At 46.3% G+C, this 24,975-nt stretch overlaps 1 protein-coding gene and 1 long non-coding RNA gene across 6 annotated transcripts in view; one reads left to right on the forward strand and one right to left on the reverse strand.

Moving 5' to 3' along the window:
- The window catches only part of LOC129386879 (uncharacterized), a 243,197-nt gene that overhangs the window by 96,452 nt on the left and 121,770 nt on the right, over window positions 1-24,975 (forward strand). For all 3 annotated transcript variants that reach the window (XR_011891046.1, XR_011891045.1, XR_011891044.1), the window contains exon 2: window positions 24,251-24,296. This is a non-coding gene — a long non-coding RNA (uncharacterized lncRNA). The remainder of the gene's footprint in view (window positions 1-24,250; window positions 24,297-24,975) is intronic.
- The window catches only part of nompA (no mechanoreceptor potential A), a 97,811-nt gene that overhangs the window by 20,379 nt on the left and 52,457 nt on the right, over window positions 1-24,975 (reverse strand). For 2 of the 3 annotated variants that reach the window (XM_055075208.2, XM_055075207.2), the window contains exons 4-5: window positions 21,683-21,958; window positions 15,883-16,179 (exon numbers count right to left, since the gene is read on the reverse strand). In XM_055075208.2, coding sequence (XP_054931183.2) covers window positions 15,883-16,179; window positions 21,683-21,958 — 573 coding nt within the window. Of the gene's footprint in view, window positions 1-12,333; window positions 12,583-15,882; window positions 16,180-21,682; window positions 21,959-24,975 lie in introns of all 3 variants that reach the window. The other variant, XM_055075206.2, reaches the window with a different exon arrangement.

The raw sequence follows: 24,975 nt of genomic DNA on the forward strand, positions 1-24,975 counted from the left end.
CTGCGATCTTCAATTACCCCTGTCCTTCGCCAACCCATTCCATTTAGTGCCTGTGAATTTCCTAATTACATCACCCTACCTAATCTTCTACCGTCCTCGACTGTACTTCCCTTCTCTTGGCACCCATTCTGTAACCATAATGGTAGACCGGTTATCTAACGTACGCATTACACGACCGTATTCCTTCACACACAATCTAGAGACTGACTGGCGGTCCTGAACTCTTGTTCCCTTGCCAAGCTATTTATCATTAGCTTCGATTTCTGCATATTAATCTTCAATCCCACTCTTACACTCTCTCTGTTAAGGTCCTCAGTCATTTGTTGTAACTCGTCCCCACTGTTGCTGAAAAGGACAATGTCATATACAAACCGAAAGTTGCTGAGATATTCGCAGTTGATCCTTACTCCTAAGCCTTCCCAGTTTATAGCTTGAATACTTCTTCCAAACATGCAGTGAATAGCATTAGAGAGATTGTGTCTCCTTGTCTGACCCCTTCTTTTATAACCATCTTTCTAGTTGTGGAGAATTAAGGCAGCTGTGGAATCTCTCTCTAGATATTTTCCAAGATATTTACATAAGCCTCCTGTGCTCCTTGATAACGTGATGCCTCTATGACTGCTCGTAACTCTACTGAATGAAATGCCTTTTCGTAATCTATGAAATCCATATAAAGAGGCTGATTGTACTCTGCGGATTTCTCGATTGCCTGATTGATGACATGGATGTGATCCATTGTAGAGTATCCCTTCCTGAAACCTGCCTGCTCCCTTGGTTGACTAAAGTCCAGTGTTGCCCCTATTCTACTGCAGATGATCTTTATGAATGTTTTATATAATACTGGAAGTAAGCTAATGGGCCTACAATTTTTCAATTTTTTAACATCTCCCCTTTTTGTGCATTAGAATAATGGTCGCATTCTTCCACTTTCCTGGGACTCTTGAAGTCGATAGACACTTCGTGTAGAGAGCCGCCAGTTCTTCAATCATTATGCCTCATCCATCTTTGATTAAATCGACTGTTATTCCATCTTCTTCTGCCGCTTTTCCCCGTTTCATGTCTTGCAAGGCCCTTCTGACCTCATCGCTCGTTATAGGAGGAGTCTCTGCAACATGTTCATTACTGCTTCAAATTGAGTTATCATAGCTTCTCTGGGTATTCTACACGTCAATATAGAATTGTTCAGCTGCTTTTACTATATCTTCGAAATTGCTGATAATATTACCCTGCTTATCTTTCAGTGCATACATGTTGGCTTGTGCTGTGCCAAGTTTTCTTCTCACTGATTTCATGCTGCGTCCATATTTTACTTGTTCCTCAGTCTTTCTTGCGTTATAATTTCGGATATCCCTTATCTTCTCCTTGTTGATCAGTTTTGACAATTCCGCGAATTCTGTCTGATTTCTTGAGTTGGACGCTTTCATTCTTAGTCGTTTATTAGGTCCTTCGTTCCTTGGGAGACGTTACCTATTAGTTGCCTTGGTGCGTTACCTCCCACTTCAATTGCTGCTTCTGAAGCCAGCCAAGTTACGGTTTCATTCAGAACTATATGTCATCTTCATGTCTCTATGTGTTCGCTATGTGGTGGATATGTGTTTGCAAGTACTAGCCTGAATTGGACTGCTTTTACCCTTACTGCGTCTAAGTTGGCCTGTTTTTCTTGACCAACTTTATTCTTTCTCTCTTCAAATTGAAGCGAATCCTAGACCTCACTAACCTACGGTCATCGCACTTTACACTACCTAACACTTCAACATCCTGCACTATGCTGGGATCGGCGGAAAGTATGAAATCAATTTCATTTATTGTTTCACCATTAGGGCTTTTCAAAGGTCAATATTTTGTTGCTACGCTTCCTGAAGAATGTGTTCATCATTCGCAGCTTATTCCTTTCTGCGAATTATACCAGCATCTCTCCTCTAGCGTTCCTAGAATCGACGCCGTAGTTTCCAATTGCTTGTTCACCAACCTGCTTTTCCCCCACTTTTGCGTTGGAGTCGCCCATTACTACACTCAGTTTACACTTTTCTCATCGCTAATTCAACATCTCCATAAAATTAATCTACTTCATCATCATCATGACTGGACGTTGGATCGTAACCTTGTACTACCTTTAATACATACCTTTTATTAAGTTTTATTACGACTACTGCTACCCTCTCATTAATGCTGTAGAATTCGTCAATGTTGCCCGGTTCGTCCTTATGGATTAGGAATCCTACTCCGTACTGCTTCTTATATGGAAGTCCTCTATAGCACAGGACGTGGCCATTTGTCAGCACTGCATAAGCCTCACCAGTTCTTCTAACTTCACTAAAGCCAATGATATCCCAAACAATGCCTGATAGTTCCTCAAGGAGTCTTCCTAAGCTAGCTTCACTCGGGAGCGCTCGGGTGGTAAATGTTGCCACGGTCAGTGTTGCCAGGGTCAGGGTCTGTCCGGGTCCAGAGATTCTTAGCACCCTCTGCTGCCTCACAGGTCTGACCGCCGCCTTGGTCAGGTGCTCCGCAGTTGCTGGGGACTGAAGGCCGTTGGTTGATCTAGCAAGTTCTTTGGGAGTATGTGTCCGTCGAAAGCATGGACACAGCATGGATGAAGATGTCAAGAAAGTTGGCAACGGAGTACGGGATGATTGAAAATCTGAATAGACAAGGAGGTCATTAAAAATGAAGTGAGAGAAACGAAGACAGTGAATTCGATGCAAAGAGTGGAAACAAAAACGACCATGGAGAGTGACAAGAAAGGGAAGAAAGAAATTAGAAGGGAAAATCTGCCTGACAACCACAAAGGGCAGTGCCTTGCTATTTGAGGCTCGAGCCTGTTGCCTGAGGACGAAAACGTACCGGAGCAAATATTTGCAACTAGATGAGGCGTCTGCATGCTGCAGCGAAAATCCGAGGACCACTCAACACGTTCTAATGGAATACGAAGCGATTCACCCAGTGAGAACCGTATAGGTAACGCACAGCTTCCAGAAGCGCTTGGGTTAAAACTGGACGGAAGCGTTAACCGGTCAGCAGTCGAGATAAGCAAGATACATTTAGAGTATTGGTGGGGGGAAAAAGCAGGAAGGAGATTGATACGACCGCATTTCTTACAGTCATTAGCGGTAGAAGGTAGATTTTGAAGGGGAAAAAAATTAAGGAGATGTATAGAAAAATGCTAGATCAGAAAGATGTATACGATACTCGATTTGTCACCGCCAAGTTTGAGAGTAAATCATCATCATCAGAGTTACTAGTAAATCGTCATCATAATCGTCGTCATCGCCACGTGCCCTGAAAAGCGTAGCCTCAGGCATCTAAATATGCATCTATATGCCGAAAGCCCGCCGCAGCTGCTCCGCATGCGGAAAGGCCGCAGTTGAGATGGAAATGGCGCGATCGCTTGCGACAGTGCGCGGTAAACAAGAAAAGAAGATCAAAAGTGCAGCAGAAGGCAAGTCGCAGCTGTCTGGTGACGCAGCAGAAGGCTTCGCCAGCGGAAGAAATGTGTGTGGGTGTACTACAAGCTGTGCTGAACGCCACACGTGCAAAGAGCACATGTATCGTTCCTTTCCGCGTTCTTTTCTTTTTCTGAGGGACTGCGTATGCAGCTTCGTGGTGGAATCTACATGGAGCCAATAGACGACGTAGCCAAGGAAAGCACAGTGGAGAATACCATACATTATTGATGCTGTGGGATCAGCTGTAGCTGACAGTGAAATTAGCCACCAATTCGGTGTTGAAGGGTGTTGAAAGGGAAAGACAACTTTTTTTTCCATCGGCAGAAACCGAACGCAGAACATCCGCAGAACAAGTTTGGTGCTTTACCATTTCACTTCATTTTTTATTCAAGACAACTTTTGAAAAAACTGTCTTCGGAGACCTGGCAAAAGGCTTCAGCTATATATGTCCGTCGTGCTGTGCGTAATTTATCAATATTCCGTGGAATTTCCGTGTCGGGAACTGTCCTGGTATGGACGATGGACAGGCTATTCGCGACAATTGAGACACCTAACTGAAAGGCTAAAAAAAATATTGCATTCGGCCCGCCCCAACAAACTATGTCTCTTTCTTTCTACGTCCTCGTTCAGTCGCGCTTACACATTCTATCGTCAACTCAAACCAACTATCCCGCAAACGCGTTTTAACTAAATTAAAAAGCACGTTGTCACGCGCGCCCAGGTAAACATGAGCACATCTCGCTCTATGAAAACTCTCTGTCAAAATGCTGGAGTGAGAAATCGCGGCAGCAGCAGCTAGCGAATTGACCTTCGTGCATCTCTCGCTTCAACGCGTACAAAATGTCTAAAGCACAGCGCATAAGAAGCTATACAGGCACTACTACGCGCACTCTGCAAACATCGGAGATCGCTCCGAAGATGAAAGGCCCGCGCGGGCGGGCACTTGGGCACATTGCAGATCGTTTTCAGCAGTACGGTCGCGCCGTATAAGCAGCAGCCGCCGGAGAAGTCGCACCGTCGAGGAAGCGACCGCGTTCGCGCCCTCTCCGTTCGTGCTTCGACGCTGCCCATGCTCGCGGCGTCTCTTTGCATGTCTAGCACTTGCGCTTTCCCTGCGGCAGAACAGGCGTCGCACTGTCGAACGATGCGTGTCTACCCAAGCCTAATCACAGTCATGTCTAGCCACCGACCTAGGTACAGCCTTCGTATACCTGGCTTAACGATGACTGTATACCTAAGCATAATCATTACATCTAAATCGGAGGTTAACCAAGTGAAACCAAGACTTAACCAGACTAAACCAAGCGTTCGCTTTGCATATCCAGGGTTAGCTGAGCTAAGCCGAAGCCATTTTTTCCATTGGTCGCAACTCGTGCACCTTCGAGGTGCGTAAGGGACTTTGTGGCGGGCAAGGGAACTGAAAGGTGCGACGCCTGCAACGCCGCTGGCGGCGTTCATCTGCTACAGCGTTCTGAGACGCCTTTATAAAGGCGTCTCAGAACGCTGAACGCTGAATATATGAACAAGCTGAACCTTGCTATGGCGCCGCCTTCGGGAGAAACTGCCAACATTTTTTTTTTCTGTTCTTGTGGTACGCGTGGGCGCATTTGTAGGGAAATGTTTACTTTTATATTTCTCATGTGTGTGCTTGGGTAGCCGGTTCTAGTGTAGCCTGTACATTCGAATTTATACGCAAACAAGAACGGAAGCGCGCCGAGGCACCATCTGCAGGCCTTTGCCATTTATTTTGCGAGAATTCCACGACGACGGCAACGACGACAGGCGTCGACAGCCGGCGAGCGGCATGTTTACGGAAGAGGCGCGCAATTGTTGCAGTTGTCTGGCAGCAAGCGTTTCTCAAGCAGCTGGCATTGGCGATTCCGAGAATCGTGCGGCGTGTCGCAGATAGAAAATAACGAGGGAGGCATGAGAAATAATGGCGTTAGGGCTTCGAGAATGATCGAGAGTCTCTGGCCTTCATGAGGCTGCAGAGAAACATTAAACCACTTAAGAGCGATAAAATTTAGACTGATCAAGAGTGATAAAGTAATAGACACGAAGAGACTGATAAATGTCGCCGTAAGAGGTTCATTTTTTGGATAGAAAAGTAGACCAAATAGCACGATCTTCTTTCCTTCAATTTCTTTTTCCTTGTTTTATCCGGTTCTGTCTGATCTGTGTGAATACGTTTGCAAACTGATGTCTATATTTCTTTTTTATATTATTTATATTATATTATGTTGGGTGCGAGCAACGTTTGCCTACAACCCCACAGAATTCTTTTGAACTTCTTGGGAAATAAAGTCAATCATTCATTCAAAGCCCAGCGCTGTTACGTAAGATTGACTTCATAATCGTTAAATATATATTTTTCGTTCTTTTTTTGGGGGGGTTGTTGTGGCGAAATAAAAGTACTCCAAATAGCAAGAAAAGCAGCAGTAAAAGCTTTTTTTTGTTGTTCAGATGGGCGCTATACACTCATTGACATCCTTATAAACATATGGCTAGACCAGAAAGGACTCGTTAAGTTCATAGCGGCGTTGCTACCCGTTTGGTGCTCGTGTTAAATTGCCTTTTTTGTTATCGTTTTATGTATCCACTTATTCTTAAAGCAATTTTAAATATTACGTAGAGGTGACATGAAGCAGTCAGAGCCTTAGAGCTTCAATTTTCTCCATTTTGACTGCACTTAACTCTAACAAGCTAAATTTCAACAACAGGACCTATATAAGAATTGCAGAATTGAAGTTGAGCTTTAAACAAGTATTTAAACAAGCAGAAATCCTGTGGTTATAGTTCCAGTTTCCAAAAATATCTTTCTTAAAATATGGCAAAATGCAATCATGTTTCATTTAAAGCTCGTGAGTAATGTACGGAGCAGTCAAAGTGCAAACGTGAGGGAGCCAACGACACATTTGCCACACCTGCGAAGTAGCTCATGCAATATCACAAGCCCAATCGAATCCTTTTAAACGGCGTTCAACGGCCGAAAAGTATTGAATGGAGCTGAAAACATCTTCATTTTCTTTATTTGTCAGTTTTCATTTCATTATAAACACACGAACAGATACCGACGCAACGTCTCGTATACAACCCTGCGAAAAGGTACGGCTGCACATTGCGAAACAGTTGGAACGATGCGTAGTCTTAGGAGGTTTCCCGACGTCAGCGAATCTTAGACTGCTAAAAAATATATCGTGAAAGGTCGGCGTAACTCCTTTTGACATTAGGTTAGCAATGTGCCCGCATATCTCCTATTATCTTTTCCCAAACCACTTGCCAATGCCCGCTCTGTCAGCGTACAGTCAGCTCTATAGACTCACTCGCCTAGTGGATTATATATTTTGCTAGTTAGATATACGGTCAGATTACCAGTTAGATATACGTTCACATTACTAACCATAAACATTAAGGTCAGCATTAATATGATGTCGGTTCATTTTTATTTTTCAGCGCCGAAGAGCCGCAGTTGGCATTATTCTGCTGCTGTTTCTACACATATTTAAAGCTTTGCGCCGCTGGGCAATTACATGTCGTGCGGTGATTGTACGCACATTGATTTCGAGTTAGAACACACCTTCGAATGAACGTCGGAGCCATATTTTGACTGAAACCAGCGCTAGCCACTATAAGGAATTTGAGAAGGCGTTGCATTGTTCGGCTTATGTGGCCTGTGAGACAAATGATACGCATTCAGCCACTATTTGTAAATGGCTCATTCGTTCTTCTCTGGAATTTCTGGCACGCCTACCTTCAGATCTTGTGGAAGCGAAGACTATTAAACACCATTTGTTCTCGGTACGAAGTCCAATGTGAGCTTTCCCGGACAGCATTAAATCAGCTGTACACAAGATAGTTTTTGGGAGGCGAGGATCTTTAAATCACATCCGTGCGCGTCGCGAAGCGTAGTACGCTTGCTTATTACCCTCTGCGAAATGCCGCGTTACAGGCAACTTGTACGACAGTAGCAACGCTGGCAGCGCCATCAAATGACGCAGATCCAACGAGCTGGAATCTGTATACAGCGAAGCTTTGTGCGAGTGCATGAAGAGTCGAAACACCAGTACACGCACGCGTGTAAGCACGCACGCACGCTAACACACAAGCGCGGGCGCACGCACATTATATCGAGCCTTCATTGAAGCGGAGTTGCGCACTACTAGCGAGTACCACGGACGCCTTGAACGCATCATGGTTTCAGAGGCCGCATGCGCATATGCACGTAGCGCAGCTCGAATCCATTCTATCCGCGAAAAGCGTTTACTTCCTCATTACCGTGCAGACGCGGAAGCGCGAAGGCGAGCTTTCTGGTTCCTTTGTTTTCTTGACCCCGCTCGGCCGGCGCCGCCGCTGCTGCGAACGCACGGAGGCAAGCGCCATCTGGTAATGCTGCAAGGAACGCCAAGGAGCGCGCGGCGCGCGTGCTCCGCTGTGATTGGTTGGGCTATTCGGCGAGGGTACAGCCAGGCCGCAGCGCCCATGGTTGCGCAACCCGGCGAGGTTCGCAAAAAAACAAAAAAAACTTCGCTTTTAAAAGAACGCTGCAAGCTGATGATCTTGTAGCTGCCGATGCTTTACACTAGCAGCTAAGTACAATATGATTGGTCCCTACAATAATAGATCTGTGTCCTCTCCGGTTTAACTCGGCGCCACCAGATCGTGATACTAAGTGTTGCTACTGCCAAAAGGTATTTTGCCCTTTGCGGAGTGTTACTCCGCAAAGGGCAATGCATGACAATCTGTTAAAGCTCTTTAAATTCGCTTTGTCGTCTGGAAGCTCGGCGGCTTCTGCTGCTTGCCGTGATTGAGATACAACATGGCGGCGTCCACGCGATCCGCTTCGATCCGAATTCCCCGTGGCTGATTGCTCTCCCTCGGGACAGCAAGAAATAAATCGCAAAGTCAGTCTTCGCTTAGTCTCATCTCGCACAGGAGACGCGTCACTAGCGAGCTTTCGTCGTTATTATTGAGACAGCTATTCGTTTTGACATTGTTAGGCCTGCGACCTTACCGTGCCGTGACAGCGTTTTGATTTATCCTTACCAGAAGGGAGGCTCAACAGCATTTAACCTTGACAGTGCAGTATGCTTTCTTTTTTTCTCTCGCTAATATCGATCTCCTCTCTCTAGGTAAGACGTTGGTCTCGCGGCAGGTTTTCAATTCTTTTACAGTAGTACGGCTGTATTTAATCGGGCAACAATTAAATGTGTCAATACTTTTCGCGATTGTCGCTTCCATGTGACAGCCACTCACCGCGACGCAGTAGTACGGCAGGGCCTGTCGCAAGCACGGCGTGCGCAAAGTACACAGCTGCATGTACTTACTGTGACAGCTAGTGCGACTCTGGTTAAATTTATAATGCCGGGAATGTTCTCGCGTTGCGCGTCCCTTCTAGTTAAAAAAAAGAAAAGAAAAAAAAAGACAAGAATACCTCCCACATGCAATACATTGCTGCCGGCGAGTTTACGCAAGCAGATGACTACAGTAGAGCTAATCATTGCAACAAATGTTCTTCCCGCTTTGGTTTCACCCCGCCGCATATGTCGGCACCATCAGCAGTGCTGCTGGCGTCTGTGCTTATCGGCACTGTGGCATACGCTACACTACAGTACGTCTACGCTATATTTGCATTGACAACCTCCTTGAGGAAAGTTGCGGGCCAAGCTGGAAGACACTTCGGACACACTTTCACCGTTCATTGCATCCCCCAGGCGCAGGGGCCCGTCTTTCGTGGCGTGCTGAAGTCAAACCATCAACCTGGAGGTTGCAGCAGCGAGAATAACTGAAAGTCGCCGGCACAGTGAAGGCAGCCACAGATGATAGAAGTCAGAACCGTCGAGAACGCAAGGTTCTGTGAGAAGCCAAAGCAGGAGTCGCAGGAGCGTAGAGGCAGCGGTCAGGGTGGCACGGAGGGACAGACAAAGTTTGGTTACAGCGGTCGAGCTCTGCGACGCTCGGCACAGGCTCACTGGATGGTACGCAAGCGCTTTGTGGTGGTGGTGAAATCATGCACCCAAGCTTACGAGAATAAAAAAAGGCAGAAAAGAAACAAGCTGCAGGTTCGTGCTTGCGCAAAGTTCAGAAATCGAAAATAGCGCGAAAGGTAGGCGTCGGAATCGGAAATTCGCAGATGGGTGTTGCAGTGCGTTGCAGGGAAGTACTGAAGCTGCAGCAGTGCGGTGAGTCGGCACTGATGCATAGAAAAGTAGCTAAGCAGGTTGTACATAAGGGCGGGGATGGTTTGGTTACAATGCTCGTGAAGTCTCGTGTCACGCGTAGGAAGCGGGAGCAACATGTAAATAGAACACGAAAGCGAACGTGTTCCTTCACTACTTGCTATCCGCTTGTAGACTGTGCTTAACGCAATTAAGCTTTCGCCATTCAAAAAAAAGTCTCACGTGGTTTACCTGCATAAACTCTCGAATTGATTTTCGGTGACACTACTGTTGAAGTGCAAATTCTTTTTTTTTTTTCTTCATTGCGTTACGTTGCCGTACAACGTCAAATCAATTGGACATGATTCCGAATTCCTTACAGTCCAAAAAATTAACTGATCGTAGTTTCATTAGCGTAGAATGAGTTGAACAGTCAGTTCGCAATAATCCTATTTGTCATTCACTTTGTTTAATTACGTTCAAATGTACATGTTCAGCGATAAATGCGCTTCGCAATACTTTGCCGGTTCTTTTTTCCTTTCTAAGTCTATAGACAACTTGTTCGCGAGCAGCTCTAAAAAAGCTTTCGCACCTCTCTTACGCGTTTAAATAAGAACGACGGTGCATAAGCTCACGTAAACTACACTTTCTATGCGCTTATTTTGGTTGTAAGGTCTGTTTGTTTAAGGTTCGCAGCCAGCATAGTTATACAATAAGATCAGCGCGACATGTGCTATATGAAAACTGTAAGCCCCTCATCCTCTGAATGCTACCATTCAACGCTTTTCAGAAACACCAAAACTAAATGTTTTGGAATATCAGCACAATTTATCCCGGGCGGATAAAAATTACGTTGCAATATAGCGACGATATATAAAACTTCGCGACGCACGTAATTCCGATATATAGCTCAAGGGCGAAACTTTCATCTGACTTACTTGGCCGAAATCTCTGCTTTCCTGTCGCCTATACGCACCCTAAGTTACCAACCACGTTGTCTCTTCTTTCCTCACAAGAGTAGTTCCAAAAATTATATTGTCTTCCTGTTGAGTCGTTGCCTTCTGTAATTTCTTTGATGGGCAACTTGATATCACAGATAATTTTTGGAAGGGGTAACCAAGTTCGCAAGAAGCCAGTATAGGCTTCACTAGTAGTCAAGCACATCATTAAATCTTTTTCTCTCTCTCTCCTTACAGAAGGAATTGCAGTCGACAAAAGGCAGAGATAGCGCCCATCTTTCTTTACAGCTCGCAAGTCATCGCAAGTCTAATGCATCTAAATACAAACATCCGCGAAGGGTGTAGCCGTACGTTGCTTGCGACACGAAAGACAATAGGAACAGTGTGCATACTGGCGTTTATTTATGCTTAGCTTCTGTAATGGAGCCGTCTATGCTGTGATCAATATCACGCAGCGTAATAAGATCGCAGCACGTATAGAGCGAATGCTCTTTAATGTATTTCAGAGAATTGACCGTGTAATGTGACCTGCATGCTACCCTGCATAGGGAATGAGATCGGGGACAGAGGGGGCCTAAAAGGAGGAGGGCGGAAAGGCGCCAAACAGGCTGGACAGCAAACGCGAATTACAGACTCATGTTGTTCAGAGTCGCAATCTTTTTGGCGCGCTTTGTATGTTTCATAATTCCACTCGATAACACACACAATCACAGTGGTCAATGTTTTTTTGTTTACACTGTGAGCTAACGACACACCTGCATTTAATGGTCCAACTCTTTGTCTTACCACCGACTTCACACAATGAGCGTAAACTTTCAAGGTATAGTATACTCCAATCTTCCTTTATTTTCGGCTTTTTCTAACCGAGCCGTTGTCATACCATGACAATTTTTCCCGCCACAAACATTCGATGCATGCATAAGACCTAATGCAGCATAACGTATCTGCAGCAGTGTTTAATATTTAGCTCGTGGTTACCCTTCGTCGCACTAAGCTTCAAGATCTGAAAGAAGCTGGATCAGCTAAGCATAATCGGCTCTACATTACCCCCCCCCCCCCCCCCCCACCAGCTTGCTTTCAACTTTACCGGCCTTTTTCTATTGTAAACAGCAAGAGAATGCATTGAAGCACGAATACACAATGATTGACGTAGTCTATAGCGGTGTTCGCCGTTCACTTGAAATGCTGCAGAGTGACTGATAGGGAACATTATATGTAGGCGAGTCTGTATTACATTGCGACCTTTATATAGAGCACCACAAAATATGCCTTCATGCGCAGTTTTCTTTTTTCTAGCCTTTTCCCGACTTTAGAGGAGCTGCGCCCTGCCTGTGCATGCTACTTATTTGGACGCTTGTTTTCGTTTATTTTAGCAAACTGCACAATCTAGTTAGTTTCCTTGCCTTTCCCTCCACCCTATTTCTCTTTCAAACGACACTAAAAAGTTTACTCCACTGTGATGCACCGCACTATATGAGACATTATGCGTAATATTTACACATGCACATTTGCAACTCTGTCAATTTCTTAGCATGTAGTGCGAGTTTTATTCTAATCGATTGTGAAACGTTCATTTTCATTAGTTCTATTTTTCCTACCTATATCTTTCTGCCGTTTACAATTTACAATCTACAATTTCGCAATAGCGAGAGCTCTTCAGTGTATAATCAAACTTCCCCACACTGCCACAGTTAATGACGGACACCAGCATGTACGAGGCCACTATACAGCGCCAAACCATCCAGTGAACCTGCGGCCGTGCGCCGTACTTACACCACTTGAACTCGTAAAAATCGTAGTGGTCGTCGTCGATCAGGTTCGGCCTGGGCTGGCCGTCGTAGGAGCTGAAGCGGCACATTTGGTAGCGCGACGAGTACTCGACCGAGCGACAGTCCCGGGCGTAGCGCCGCATGCACTCGTCCAGGCACTCGTGGAACGAGTACGCCTTCACCTCCACCTGGTGCGAGCCGTCCAGCCGCTTGCGCCGGTAGCACTCGAACGTGGCGTTGTTGAGCAGCACGTCTACGCAAGAGGAGCCCACAGTTGGCGCGCCACATTCGTCGCTATACGCGCACACTCAGCTTGGAGACAAGCTCCGAAGGAGGCGCAAGGAAGGCAGCGAAGGCAAGGCCGCTTCCCAGCGAAGGGTCTTGGCGGGGAGTCGAAAGGTGCCAGTGGAAGAAATTAAGCGGCGAAGAATGGCCAAATGCGAGAGCTGAGTGTAGCACGAAGTGAAACAGAAGCAGCTGTAAAGTTTATAAGCAAATTAAAGCAATGCGCCTGCATAGGAGTCCGATTTTCTTTGAGGGAAACCTCAGTAAAGACGGAACAAGCTGGGAGTTGTTTCGGAGTGTGCACCGGTAGCACTCGAACGTGGTGTAGCTGAGAATCACGTCTACGCAATGAAAGCCGAGACGTTGCGCGCACTCCGTAACAATCACGAAGCACTGCGCGGCATGTTGGAATGTGTTCCGAGGGCACATATTTGTTAGCGCAGGCTAGAAGGCTTGACTGGCCGGGCATATTCGTTCCTTGCGTAAGACTGCCTTTCGGAGAAGCACATTCGCAGAGAAGGCAATGACGTGAGAAAAAATAAAAAATCGCAGTTCGGCCCGAAAGGCGAAGCACCGATTGCGATAGCAAATCAGCAGATAGCTGTACCAAGTAAGGATAGTAGTTTTATCGGCCGTATAAACTTGTCAACATTCGCTTACTATGTAAATTAACGATGACAGAATCTGTAAGAGTGACTCGAGGACGTAGAAAGAAACGGAAACACAGAGACAGAGTTGTCTTTGTCTGCTTCTTTGTACCTTTTTGTTCAGTCGCGCTTACATATTTTGTCATAGCTTCAAACACGCTAGCCCGTCGACATGTTTTAACTACATTAACCAGTACGGTGTCGCGTGCACCGGTAAACATGAGCAAACACGCACGATGACAGCGGTGTGTGAAAACACTAGAGTTGGGAATCGCGGCAGCAGCCGCGAGCCGATTGACCTTCGTGGATCTGTCGCTTCAACGCGTACGAAACGTCGAAAGCACAGCGCATACGAAGCTACCGCCACTACGCGCACACTGCGTACATCGCAGATCGCTTTGGAGATGAGGCCCGCGCGAGCGCGCATTTTAGCCACGTCGCAGACCGCTTTCAAGACGCGGGCGCCGGCAACGCGTCGCTACGGCGTCCGCCAAAGGCGTCTACTGCGGCGTCCGCGATTCCCGTGGGCAACGCCGTAGTAGACGCCGCGGTTGTCTCCACTCACTACGGAGCGGCGGGCGAGGAGGACAGGTAGCAGCCACCGGAGAAGAATGCCCCTCCTCCCTCGTCTCACCCCCTTGCCTCGCGCGCCACAGGAGAGGGCACGCATCCGTGCTGCGTTCCTCGCTCGCGCACGCGAGATTGAACCGCGCTCGCCGGCTCACCCTCGCACGCTTTGACTCATGCGGAACCTTACGGCGACGGGGACGTGGACTGCGACGGCAGAACTGCGCCTGGAGTGCCTATATAATTGCTATCGCAATAAAAGAAGAAGCAGAGGCAGAAAAATACTGCCTGGGCAATGACTTGAAATGCGCAGCAGCTTGCTGTTTACGCAATATAAGCAACGCCCCTGCTTCTTCAAGGTTAACGTCACTAAATGCTGGAACGCAGATATTTCCGACGCACCGGCGAAGCTGTCTTTTAGGGTAGGCTCTAGTAAAAGAAAGCCACGAGAAGCGCGCAGAGGGAAAATGGCGCTTTGAAGAATTCTGAAGCCGTGAAACAAGTGCAGAACAGTGAAATACGCAGAATTAAACTGTAGAAGCAATGCGCTAAGCAACACGCTTGCTTATGTGGAAGACAGTGGTGCAATGCCGGAAAGCAAAGTCATCCTTGATCACAGCTTTTTTTTTTCTTTTTTTTAAGCGTCCAATGCTAACAATCGAACAAATTGGAGTGGAAAATTACGAAGTCACTACCTATGTTCCCTCTGTTTTATCAACCCCGTCGTTCAGAGCGGAATTAATCATCGTCAAGGTTTCTCCTCAGCGCAACAACGCCTTTTCCTTACAGCATCACCATTTGAGAAACAAACGGAGTGCTACACATGGTTGCGGTTCTGATGGCAGTCTTATTAAAGCACTAGTATAATTCTTAGTATTGTCATCTCCAGCACATTCGTGTGCGCTTTAGCACGGAGGCCTCTCACAGCGATCGTCAGCAACACAACTCTTGCGCCAGTTGACTTCGTCATAGTCATGCAGATATCGTAATCTCACCGAACCAACTAATGGTCTGCCACTCTGAACTATGCTTTTTTTTTTTTGTCTTTGGTAACCGCTCTGTTATTCTAATCGATTAGCGAATATCTGGTTTACGCATTATGTCATCTGCCTAACGCCATTTCATTCTCGTCACAACTAGCAAATCAGCGACTCACGTTAGCTCAATTATTCAAATTACCATCTACCTGTTCGCTTCACGTTAAGCCTATCATCATCCCCTTCCATCACCCATTCTTGCGTGGCTCTTGGCCTCCTCTCAAGTTTCCTTTTTATCCTCCGAATTTTGGTCTCATTGGTGCATTCTCTTTGGCCCGCGCTATAATTGATGCAAAGGTGGTCACCTGCTCAATATTTCTTGCATTTTGACAGTAGAACTTTCTCGGATTGCGTGAAAGTGCTCTGAACTTGAGATGTGTACACGCTTTTCTGTTCGTGAACCTTAGTCACTCCCTTCGTCCCTTATAACCAACACTTTTCTCTTTCTACATTTACTTTACTGAGACTTACCCTTCACTTAGAACGCGGCGAGGACAAAGGCGAGCGCGTGCACGCGAGCACAGTGCTTGTATTGTTTCGGTATCGCCTTTGTCTTCATCGTGTTAGTTTTAACCTCGAACCAGCGCCAACCTGCTCACTTCTCTATCTCTCACGTTTCCCACCGTAAGAAGGTTATCCATCTATCTATCTATCTATCTATCTATCTATCTATCTATCTATCTATCTATCTATCTATCTATCTATCTATCTATCTATCTATCTACCTGTCTGTCTGTCTGTCTGTCTGTCTATCTATCTATCTATCTATCTATCTATCTATCTATCTATCTATCTATCTATCTATCTATCTATCTATCTATCTATCTATCTATCTATCTATCTATCTGTCTGTCTGTCTGTCTGTCTGTCTGTCTGTCTGTCTGTCTGTCTCCTTCCTTCGTTCTGTCCCTCCCTCTCTCCCGTGAGGTGTCACTACGGGACCTCTGATCAGCTCTGCGCAATAGTTTCACGACTCGACACCGACGGGCCCCGCTCCGAGAGCGGGACTCGGCTTACCGCGCTCCGAGCTCCCGCACAGCACCCGGTAGAGGTCGCCCGTGCTGCTCTTGAGCGGCTTGTGGCCCTCGCTGCCCTCGCCGTAGCCCAGCGGGTCCTCGTCGTAGAGCGTGCACGTGCGCGCCTTGTCGTCGAACAGGAACGAGCGGCAGAAGTAGCCCCGCTCCGGCAGGCTGCGCGTGCAGTAGTTCGAGCACTCCTGCAGGTCGCGCGTGGACACCACCTCGCGCTCGAAGGCGCCGTCCAGCTCCTTGCCGGCCTCCAGGATGAACGCCGTCGTGGTGCACAGCTGGGAGCCTGCGCGCGACACACGCATCGCGTCAGTCCACCGTCTCACACTCTACGCAGGTGAATAGTGTACAGTGCAAAATAGTATAGAGGCCACTTTCAGTCACAAATTACGATAGACCATCCGTAAATGCACCAGATATGCGGTATACTTTTATTCCAAGGCACCGTTGAGTGCATAAAAAGCAAGCCAAGGTGGTAGGCTAGTGCTCTGTGAATTCTCTAGTGAGTCGTCGCAGTTACAGAGTAATTAAACTTGTACTTATTGTGCCGTCAGTCAGGCTGCGTTTCTTTTCATAAGAAACAAATAAATCCCGTGCTCACAGTGCATGTAGAAGTTAATCATTGTCTGCAAGCAATAGGAGACAAGAAAAAAAAATTTTTTTTTGTCATTGCTGATGGAACGCGGCAGGTCGAACATTGAGTTAAATATTGTAGTGCCTTAAGCAAGTGGTTGTCTAGCGACACACTGCACTCTGAAATGAAATAGAGCCACATTAAGTAAGCCGACTGTCCAATTTACCCGGACTTTAATGTCTATGTTTCTTTTTCCTCGCTACCATTATGCAGAAATACCAAGAACAAGCTGCGTACGCGTGTACACCGAAGGCGATATACCGGACACAATATGCCTGTCAGAAACCACATACAAACTGGAACATTTTTATTTCTTTGAAGATTTCTCTGAACAGGAACTACGAATATTCCATTCATCCATTGATATTTCTTTCACGTTTTCCGGAAAACCCATTTTTCTTCATTTTAACCTAAATGGCCACAACGTAAAGCGAAATTGCTGTGAACATGCGGTATGAATTACGTTACCCGTGCAAGTGACGAGAATCGGTGGGAAAAAAAAAGAACAAAGGAAATCCGCAAGCCGGAGGCAGTTCGACGACAGGAAAGCTGTGCGTCCACCTGGTCGCAGCACAAAGGGCTCTACAAAACGTTGCATTCCGTCACGTGCCATCAACGGCTAATATCTCTGTGAACGTGCCCCGTACCGCGTAGGCTTGATCCCACGGGAAAAGGAAGAATCTTTTTCGGAGTTCTCATTTTCTTACGTAACGCGTGATGTAAGTACGTAGGCTACCTTCTCAGCTTGCACAAATTCTGACGTACGTAGTTATGGAAGACAATTAGGCTAGTTGCAACATTCGGTCCACCGACTAGAGCCGTCCTGAAATCTGCTTTAAGTTTATGCGGCAAATCCCACGAGCTCCACCACATTCTTGGACTTTAGACTCCTGTTGTAAATCGGAGAGAAAATAAAGTGCAGTAAAAGAAAGCGGACGAACAGAATGGACATGATTTATTTCGTCGACAACGTGTCTCTTTAAAGGAAAGTGCCTCTGCGACGAAAGCGCGGCAATTGTGACGTCACCAGCGTACAAAGTTCCCCTTGTGTGATTTGTAAACGCCAGTCGAAGCCAAGAACTCTGTCCCGTACCATCACCGTCACTCCAGCTTCGCCATCCGACTCTCGTCATGCCGTCGTCGTCAGGCTGACGTTTTATCAATGTCATCATTTCAGTAACGTCGTCCCATTGACGTCATTCCGTCATCGCAATACCGCCTTCGTCGTTCTATCGATGTCAGTCTTTCTTCGTCATTGTATTGTAATCATACTGCCGTCATTAAATCGTGATTATGCCGCCCTTATCATGCCGTCATCGTCAGATAGTCGCTAGTATGCCTCCATTATCACACCTTCGTGGTCGTGCCATCATCATCACTCCAGCTTTGTCATCCGACTCTCGTCATTCCTCAAGCCATGGTTGTCATATAGGTTCCACGATACAGTCATAGTCACACAATTGGCCGAAGTCGGGTAAAAGAACGTAGAATGCGCTATCACATTTAAACACTCTATTCAATACTTTCCCAGAATATTGCTCGCTTATAGAAATCTTTTAATGGCCAGTAACGCTCGTCTTTGCGATGAGTATGAGACACATCAGATTGTTTTGGCCGATTTTGTTTCTAACGCTAGCGCTACGCTTTCGGTAGCGTGCCCAGAAGAAAACACCAAAAAGGAGATCGTCGGTGCCGTGTGTGTGCCGCGCAAGACCTTTCCAATAAAAAGTATTTCAACTTGGTAAAAGACCGCTTACGAAAAAAAGCTTTTGCGTGCTTGTGTGACAGATGTATAAGATAAATCCTCTGTTACACACCACCTTATTCGAAAGCAATTGAAACTCAAATTTCCTTTCTCATTCACTAAACCTGTCTGAATTAAAATTTTTGCGCTCAATAGGTTTAAAAACGAAGTAAGAAATGGTGTTCTCCGCTTATAACATTGTCCGATTACTTCCTGCTTCCTTTGTATCGGCACTGTGAAACGCGTAATATCGGCAACAACAACAATGTTACGCGAGATTTGAGGGACTTCATTTGGTTACATGCGTGGCGCAATCGGGCAAAAAAAGAAGGATGTTCCACATCCGTCCACTATGGCTCTCAGTGGCGCTGGCTAACACTCCTAGGGCTAGATCTAATCGACATAGATACCGAAGTTAGTGGACGAATTGATGGCCGTCGCTGCAGCACAGTTGGTAGTGCAACGCACGCGTATTGCCGAGGTTGTGGGTTCGGTTCCCACCGGCGATAAGCTATCTCTTCGTCCACCTTCATCTCCCTTTTTCTTCATTGTTTTCTACATTCCAATTTCAACCACAGTTAATTTCCACGACGCTTTCCTCGGCCTTATTGTCTGTTGCCTTTAAGTGGCAATGTTTAACAAAATCGGGCCTCTCGTTCCCCTCCTTTTCTCGTTTATCCATTTGGTGCAGCATTACGGGGACAAGGCGAAAGCCTGGAGGTGAATGCCGCACACGGGGCGAACCCCATAGAGTTTCTCACTACATTACCTAGAGGAATCTGGCGCTGCTGCGCTGTGGTATGCATGGGAATGCCGGTATATTATGGATTCGGATTGGCATCGTTCTCGTAGAGACAGGACACCTTAAAGGCTTGAAGACGCGCTTGGCAAGTACTGTTCCGTCTGTCACAATGATTAATTTTCCACTAGAAGAGCACGTGAAAAGCTGTTTTAGCTTTATTATTACGCGAAAACATGTTTTGTTTAACTATGAGAACTTGTTATTGTGTGTACGACTACATGTTACGTAAAGAGTATCAGCGGGCCGCTAAAGTTGGAGAACAGACGACAAGGTTCGCGCTCGCTTTGGAACAGTTGGTCGTCTGTTCTTGCTTTTCTTCGCTTGGTCATGCATCGTGGGTGAGTAAAGATGTAATATGCGTGAATGGAAACATTTTATGAAGATTTTACTTTGAGAACGCGTTATTTGCGTAGCCATATCCACGTTTTAGACGAAGCCTCTTACAACACCAGCCAACACGAGCCTCGCAGACACATATACCGTCATTCCCATGACGGCACGGTGCCTCCTTAAGAAACTCCCATAGACGGTGGCGCCAGATTACCCTCTAGGTGTTATAGTGGGAAACTCTATGGCGAACCCTATCTCCCGCTTTCCACCACTCACTCTAAGAACAGTTTACACCCTTTGGCGTGGCCCTTCTGCCACACAACGATAATCGTCATCTGCCTTGATGCGTTTCCTTTCTTTAACGCTGCGAGCCCGGTACTTTCCAGTAACGAACGGCATGCGCGTGTTGTCAGCGTGATAGCATTTCCTGTCGGCAATGCTATCACGCTGACAACACGCGCATGCCGTTCGTTACTGGAAAGTACCGGGCTCGCAGCGTTAAAGAAAGGAAACGCATCAAGGCAGATGACGATTATCGTTGTGTGGCAGAAGGGCCACGCCAAAGGGTGTAAACTGTTCTTAGAGTGCTTGCGGCATTTGTCCTGTACGCTGCATCTGCTTGTTTGTTCCACTAGGCGTATGTACCATTAGCTATCACAAACTAAACCTGCGCCCTTCGATTCACTCGTGCCTGACGCGCATAGCCGGGATATCTTGACGGCACCCGCGCAAGGAAAAACAACTGGGTCGCCGTACAGAGCAGTTGCATCCAACGGTTACAAAAAAAAAAAGCGAGACCCTATTTCAATGAATGAAAAAATATGAACATGAAAAAGTGAATTCCTCCTTCATCAATACAAAAAAAAGGAGAAGCAAAAAAAAGAAAAAGACGGCATGATATGAGCGCGAGAGCTCTCCTCGATTTGTCGCAACCGCGTTGCTATAGCAACCGCTACGGTGTATCTCACCCACACAGGGCTGCTAATAAGTAACAATGTTTGTAAGTAGTGTAGCTATGTATAGTGCACCAGAAGCGCCTATGCGCGGGGCGATGGTAAAGCACTGCCCGTCGCGGTACTTAAATCTAATAATTTCAGCTTGCATAGCATCCCGGAGACAAATTTATTAATTTCCATTGAGGATTTGTTTAATTTAATTTCATTTATCGTTCCCGCACTACTCACACTGAACCCGGCGCGGTAGCTTAGAGGCTATGGTATTGCGCTACTGAGCTTGAAGTCGCCGGGCCTGATGCCAGATGCCGCATTTAAGAGGGGGCGAAAAGCAGAAACGCTCGTTATTTATATTTAGGTGCATTTTACAGAACCGCAAGTGGTCAAAACTAATCCGGAGTCCTCCAGTACAACGCGCCTCATAATCAGATCGCGGTTTATTTATTTATTTGTTTGTTTGTTTGTTTATTTATTTATTTATTTATTTATTTATTTATTTATTTATTTATTTATTTATTTATTTATTTATTTATTTATTTGTTTGTTTGTTTGTTTTTGGTTTTAGCAGAGCGGATTAACATTTCTTGCGTTTTGCAAATTGGCAAACAAGAAATACACGGCAGTGCATATTTTGGCAATGTAAAACGATTTTCTACTGGAACAAAGCACATATATTAAGCATATATTAAGCTTAGCTCGACATGCGAGACAAATCACTGCTGCAGATGTACAGCAAAAAGGTTTAAGGATGGTTGTGAAACGACTTCATTAGTCAGGTTGTTCCATGCAGTTATTGTCCTAGGGAAAAAAACGTGTAGATAAAGGTATTATATTACGGGTGGAAAAAGGAATTATGGTCGAGGCGTGTCTCGGCCTTGTGGCATATCCTGTAGACAAAGAAGGTATCGGCGATATGTCTACCTTATCATAACCTATAACTAACTGAAACAAACTAAAAACACGATTTCCTTGCTTTAGCATTTGGAAATTCGCTTTTGCTAATAAAGATGTGATCGAAGTTCACCCGAAGCTGTTATAAATAAACCTCACCGCTCTCTTTCGCATTTTTGTTTCCAGTTTGCTTAACATGTTTTTCGGTGTACGGGTACCAAATTGTGGACGGGTAATCTAAAGTTCGTTGAACACTCGCATTAAACGCAATAAGGCGAACAGCGGGTGTAGAAAGTTTTAGAGCTCGTCTTCGCTAGAAGACGGGCTCTTAATGGCTGCGACGATTAAAACCCCAAAATTTAATTTTGTCTTATCTTTTGTCCTCACACCAACTTCACCCGAAAGCGTACGCACCAAGCGAAAGCGAGCACTCACTGGGCAGGCAGAGGTTCTCCATGTACTCGGCGTTGGAGTCCGGCTTGAAGCCCTTGGGGTTCATGTACCGGGTCTCCGGGCTGAGCCGGCACAGCTGGCCCGCGCGGTCGTACGTGGCCGAGCGGCACACCAGGCTCGCCTCGGAGAGGCACTTGTCCTCGCACTCGGTGCGGTTCGACGCGTACACCTCCTTGTCGCCGACGCCGTCCATCCGGTAGCTGGGGCTCCGGTCGAACACGTACAGGCGGCTCGAACACTCGGTGATCACTTTGCTGGCTGCGGGAAGCGCATTATTCGTACCAGGGGTTGTCGGGAGAACGATGGCATCTCCGGGACAAGTACACCATTCATCTCTTCATTCATTATTTCATTCATACATCGTCATCATCATCAGCAGCAGCAGCATCATCCTTACGCCCATGCACTGCAGGACGAAGGCCTCTGCCAGCGATCACTAATTACTCCTGTCTTGCGTCAACTAACCCAATCTTACGCCTACAAGCTTCCTAATTTTATCGCACCGCCTGATCCTCTGCCTTCGTCTACTGCGCTTCCTTTTCCCTTGGCACCCACTCTAACTCTAGTATTCCACCGGATATCCTCCCTACACATCGCATGGCCTGCCCAACGCCCTTTCTTCCTCCTAATGTTCGCTCAAATATCGCCTACCCCGTTCACTGCCTAATCCACACCGCATCTTCCTGTCCCTTAACGTTACGCCTATCATTTTTTTTTTTTCGTTCCATCGCTCCTTGCGTGGTCCTAACTTCTTAAGCAGCAGTGACGGAAGTGACGCGCCAATTGCGCCAAAATACGCCGCGAAGGAGACCCTGCTGCATGCTGCGCCGAATCGTCGTCTATCGCAGGTACTGCGCCAGATCAGTGCCGACGCGCACCTGCTCCGAATCGGGAACATGTATTTTGCGCGCGCGAGAAGGCGACGCGCACCAAGCAGCACTTCTCTGCGCCTTACCCTCGCACGTTGTGCACCACCGCTATAGCACGTACGGCGCACAGCCGCCATCATGGCGGCTGTGCGCTAATGTCTAAGAGCGATAACGCTTATCGCACTTGGGCATTAGACGGCACCTCACGGTGACGCTGACGCCGACCGCGAAAGTTTGCCTGGAGTATCCGTATAAATAGTATCGCAATAATAATTACGTAATTATGGTAACGCACGACTGTGAGGGCGCAGCTGACATGCCTTTCTCGCAGTCGCTTAGTGGTGTATCGACAAGTGCGACAAGGTGCATTTTATTACGACTAGGCATCCCCCACATGGAAAAAAACTCGCAAACGGCACAAGGAAGTAGTCACGGACGTGGAAGTCTAACAACACAGACACTATTTGATCTATACCTGCGAGGACAACTAAATTAGCATGATTGTTTCTGTTCCATCTGGATTTGCGCACCCTATATATATAGTCGTGCTTCTGATCAGCTACCAACTTGCTCAGCAAGTAATTTCAACTGTAGGGATATAGAACCCACACTTGTCGTCAAGTGTTGGTTCTGACTGTACATGTTTGTCTGCTTGTTTTTTATTTTCGATCCCCCGTCATTGAATAAGTAACACGTACGATCAAATAAAACGTTTAGTTGAAACTTAGCGCTGCGTATGTGTCTTCTCATTCTTGGTCGCTGTCGCATTGCACTGATCCGCCTCTATTATGAATCCAAACCGACTATCCCGGCAACGTGCCCTAGCAAACATCGCGTGAGCGCCGAACAGATGGTGCGCCAGTGCGTTGCATAAAACAGCCCAGAAGGCCACAGCTGTGCCTGGAATGACCTTATCCTTGCGCATTATTATTAAAATGCGACGATACAGCGCTCGCGCCGTATTAATATAAAAAAAATTGAGTAGATGTGCATATTCAACTTGTTTAGCGGTTGAAACGCTATAACGGATAACACGTCTGGCAGATAAAATGAATAACGAAGCGAAGGGCAGCTTGGAGGTGGTGGGGGTTAAGTCTTTATTGAAATGCAGAACTAACTGTGAATTATGATTCCAAACAGCATACATTTCTGCTTTATACTGCCATTTTTCCTGCTCCGAAAGCTGCACCAAAAGACGAAATGCCGCTTCCACCACTGTAAGCTTCTTACTTAACCTCGAAGTTTATGACCCATATGTTAGTACCGGCAGAATGCAATGGTCTTACGCTTACATTTTCAGTGATAGCAGTAAGCTGCCTGTCATAACCTGGTAATGCCTGTCGTATGCGCTGCAACCCACTTTTATTCTTCTATAAGTGCCCTTGTCATGATCAGGATCCTCTGTGGGTAATTGGCCTCCCTCCCTCAAGGCTTATGTATAATATGATTGCGCTAACGAACCAGGAACGTTAATTGCAGTCACACTGAACGCAGGCGCATAAGGCATTGCTTACCCTCCATCTCCAGCCCGACTACATTCGTACCGCTCCCAGTTGTTCCTCGCTTTCCACCCTTCTAATTTCTAACGTAGTGTCACCAATGATTGGCCCATAAATTCCGTTCTCTTCATCGGATTTAGCGCAAAGTGCTCTTTATTCAAAACAAGCATGCTTCCTTGCAGAGGCGGAGGTGCAAGTGATATCGCATCCTCTTTCAGCGTTCATGTCGTGAGTATCTATTTTCTCTATGTACTCTCCCCCATTCACTGTCTCTGTGCCCTAAACACGGGAATGGTGCTTGCATTTAACAATGCAGGCACTGCATGTTGACCTTGGCGATTGGGCCGTAGCACAGTGGTTATGGCGCTCGGCTGGCTTGAATGAAATTGTTTGCTGATTGGTTCGATACAACTAGCAAGAAAGCCCAGAAAGCCCAACGTGTCATTTTTGCTACGCTTAGTCTGATATATAAAAAATTTTGATCTAAGCATTTAAATGTTGATCTAAGCGTGGGAAAGCTATATCAATGCCCGTAAAGTCGTTTTCGATACGCTGAAGTTAGTTTTCAGATGTGGTTAGTTCAGCAAACGAGCTCACTCTATACTAAATGCTATCTTAAATGTCTTTTTCCTGAAGTAACATTCACTGTTTTTGGTACAAACGCCATAAGGGCATCTGTACCAGAGCCATGAGTACAGACAAGAAAAATAGTTTTCATTTTACTTGATGTGCAATGATAATTGGGTTTCGTGGAGTCATAAAGTATATACGAGCTAGGACCTCTTTCTTACCATACGTTGCATCATGCCTGAATGAAAGTACGACCAACTAACCCACATAAGCGGCCCATCTGCTAGCTTTCTCACTGCTGCTCGCGTTATACATACGGGCATGTGTGCAAATATTC

The sequence above is a fragment of the Dermacentor andersoni genome, chromosome 11, assembly GCF_023375885.2.
Source record: "Dermacentor andersoni chromosome 11, qqDerAnde1_hic_scaffold, whole genome shotgun sequence".
NCBI classification, from domain to species: domain Eukaryota; kingdom Metazoa; phylum Arthropoda; class Arachnida; order Ixodida; family Ixodidae; genus Dermacentor; species Dermacentor andersoni.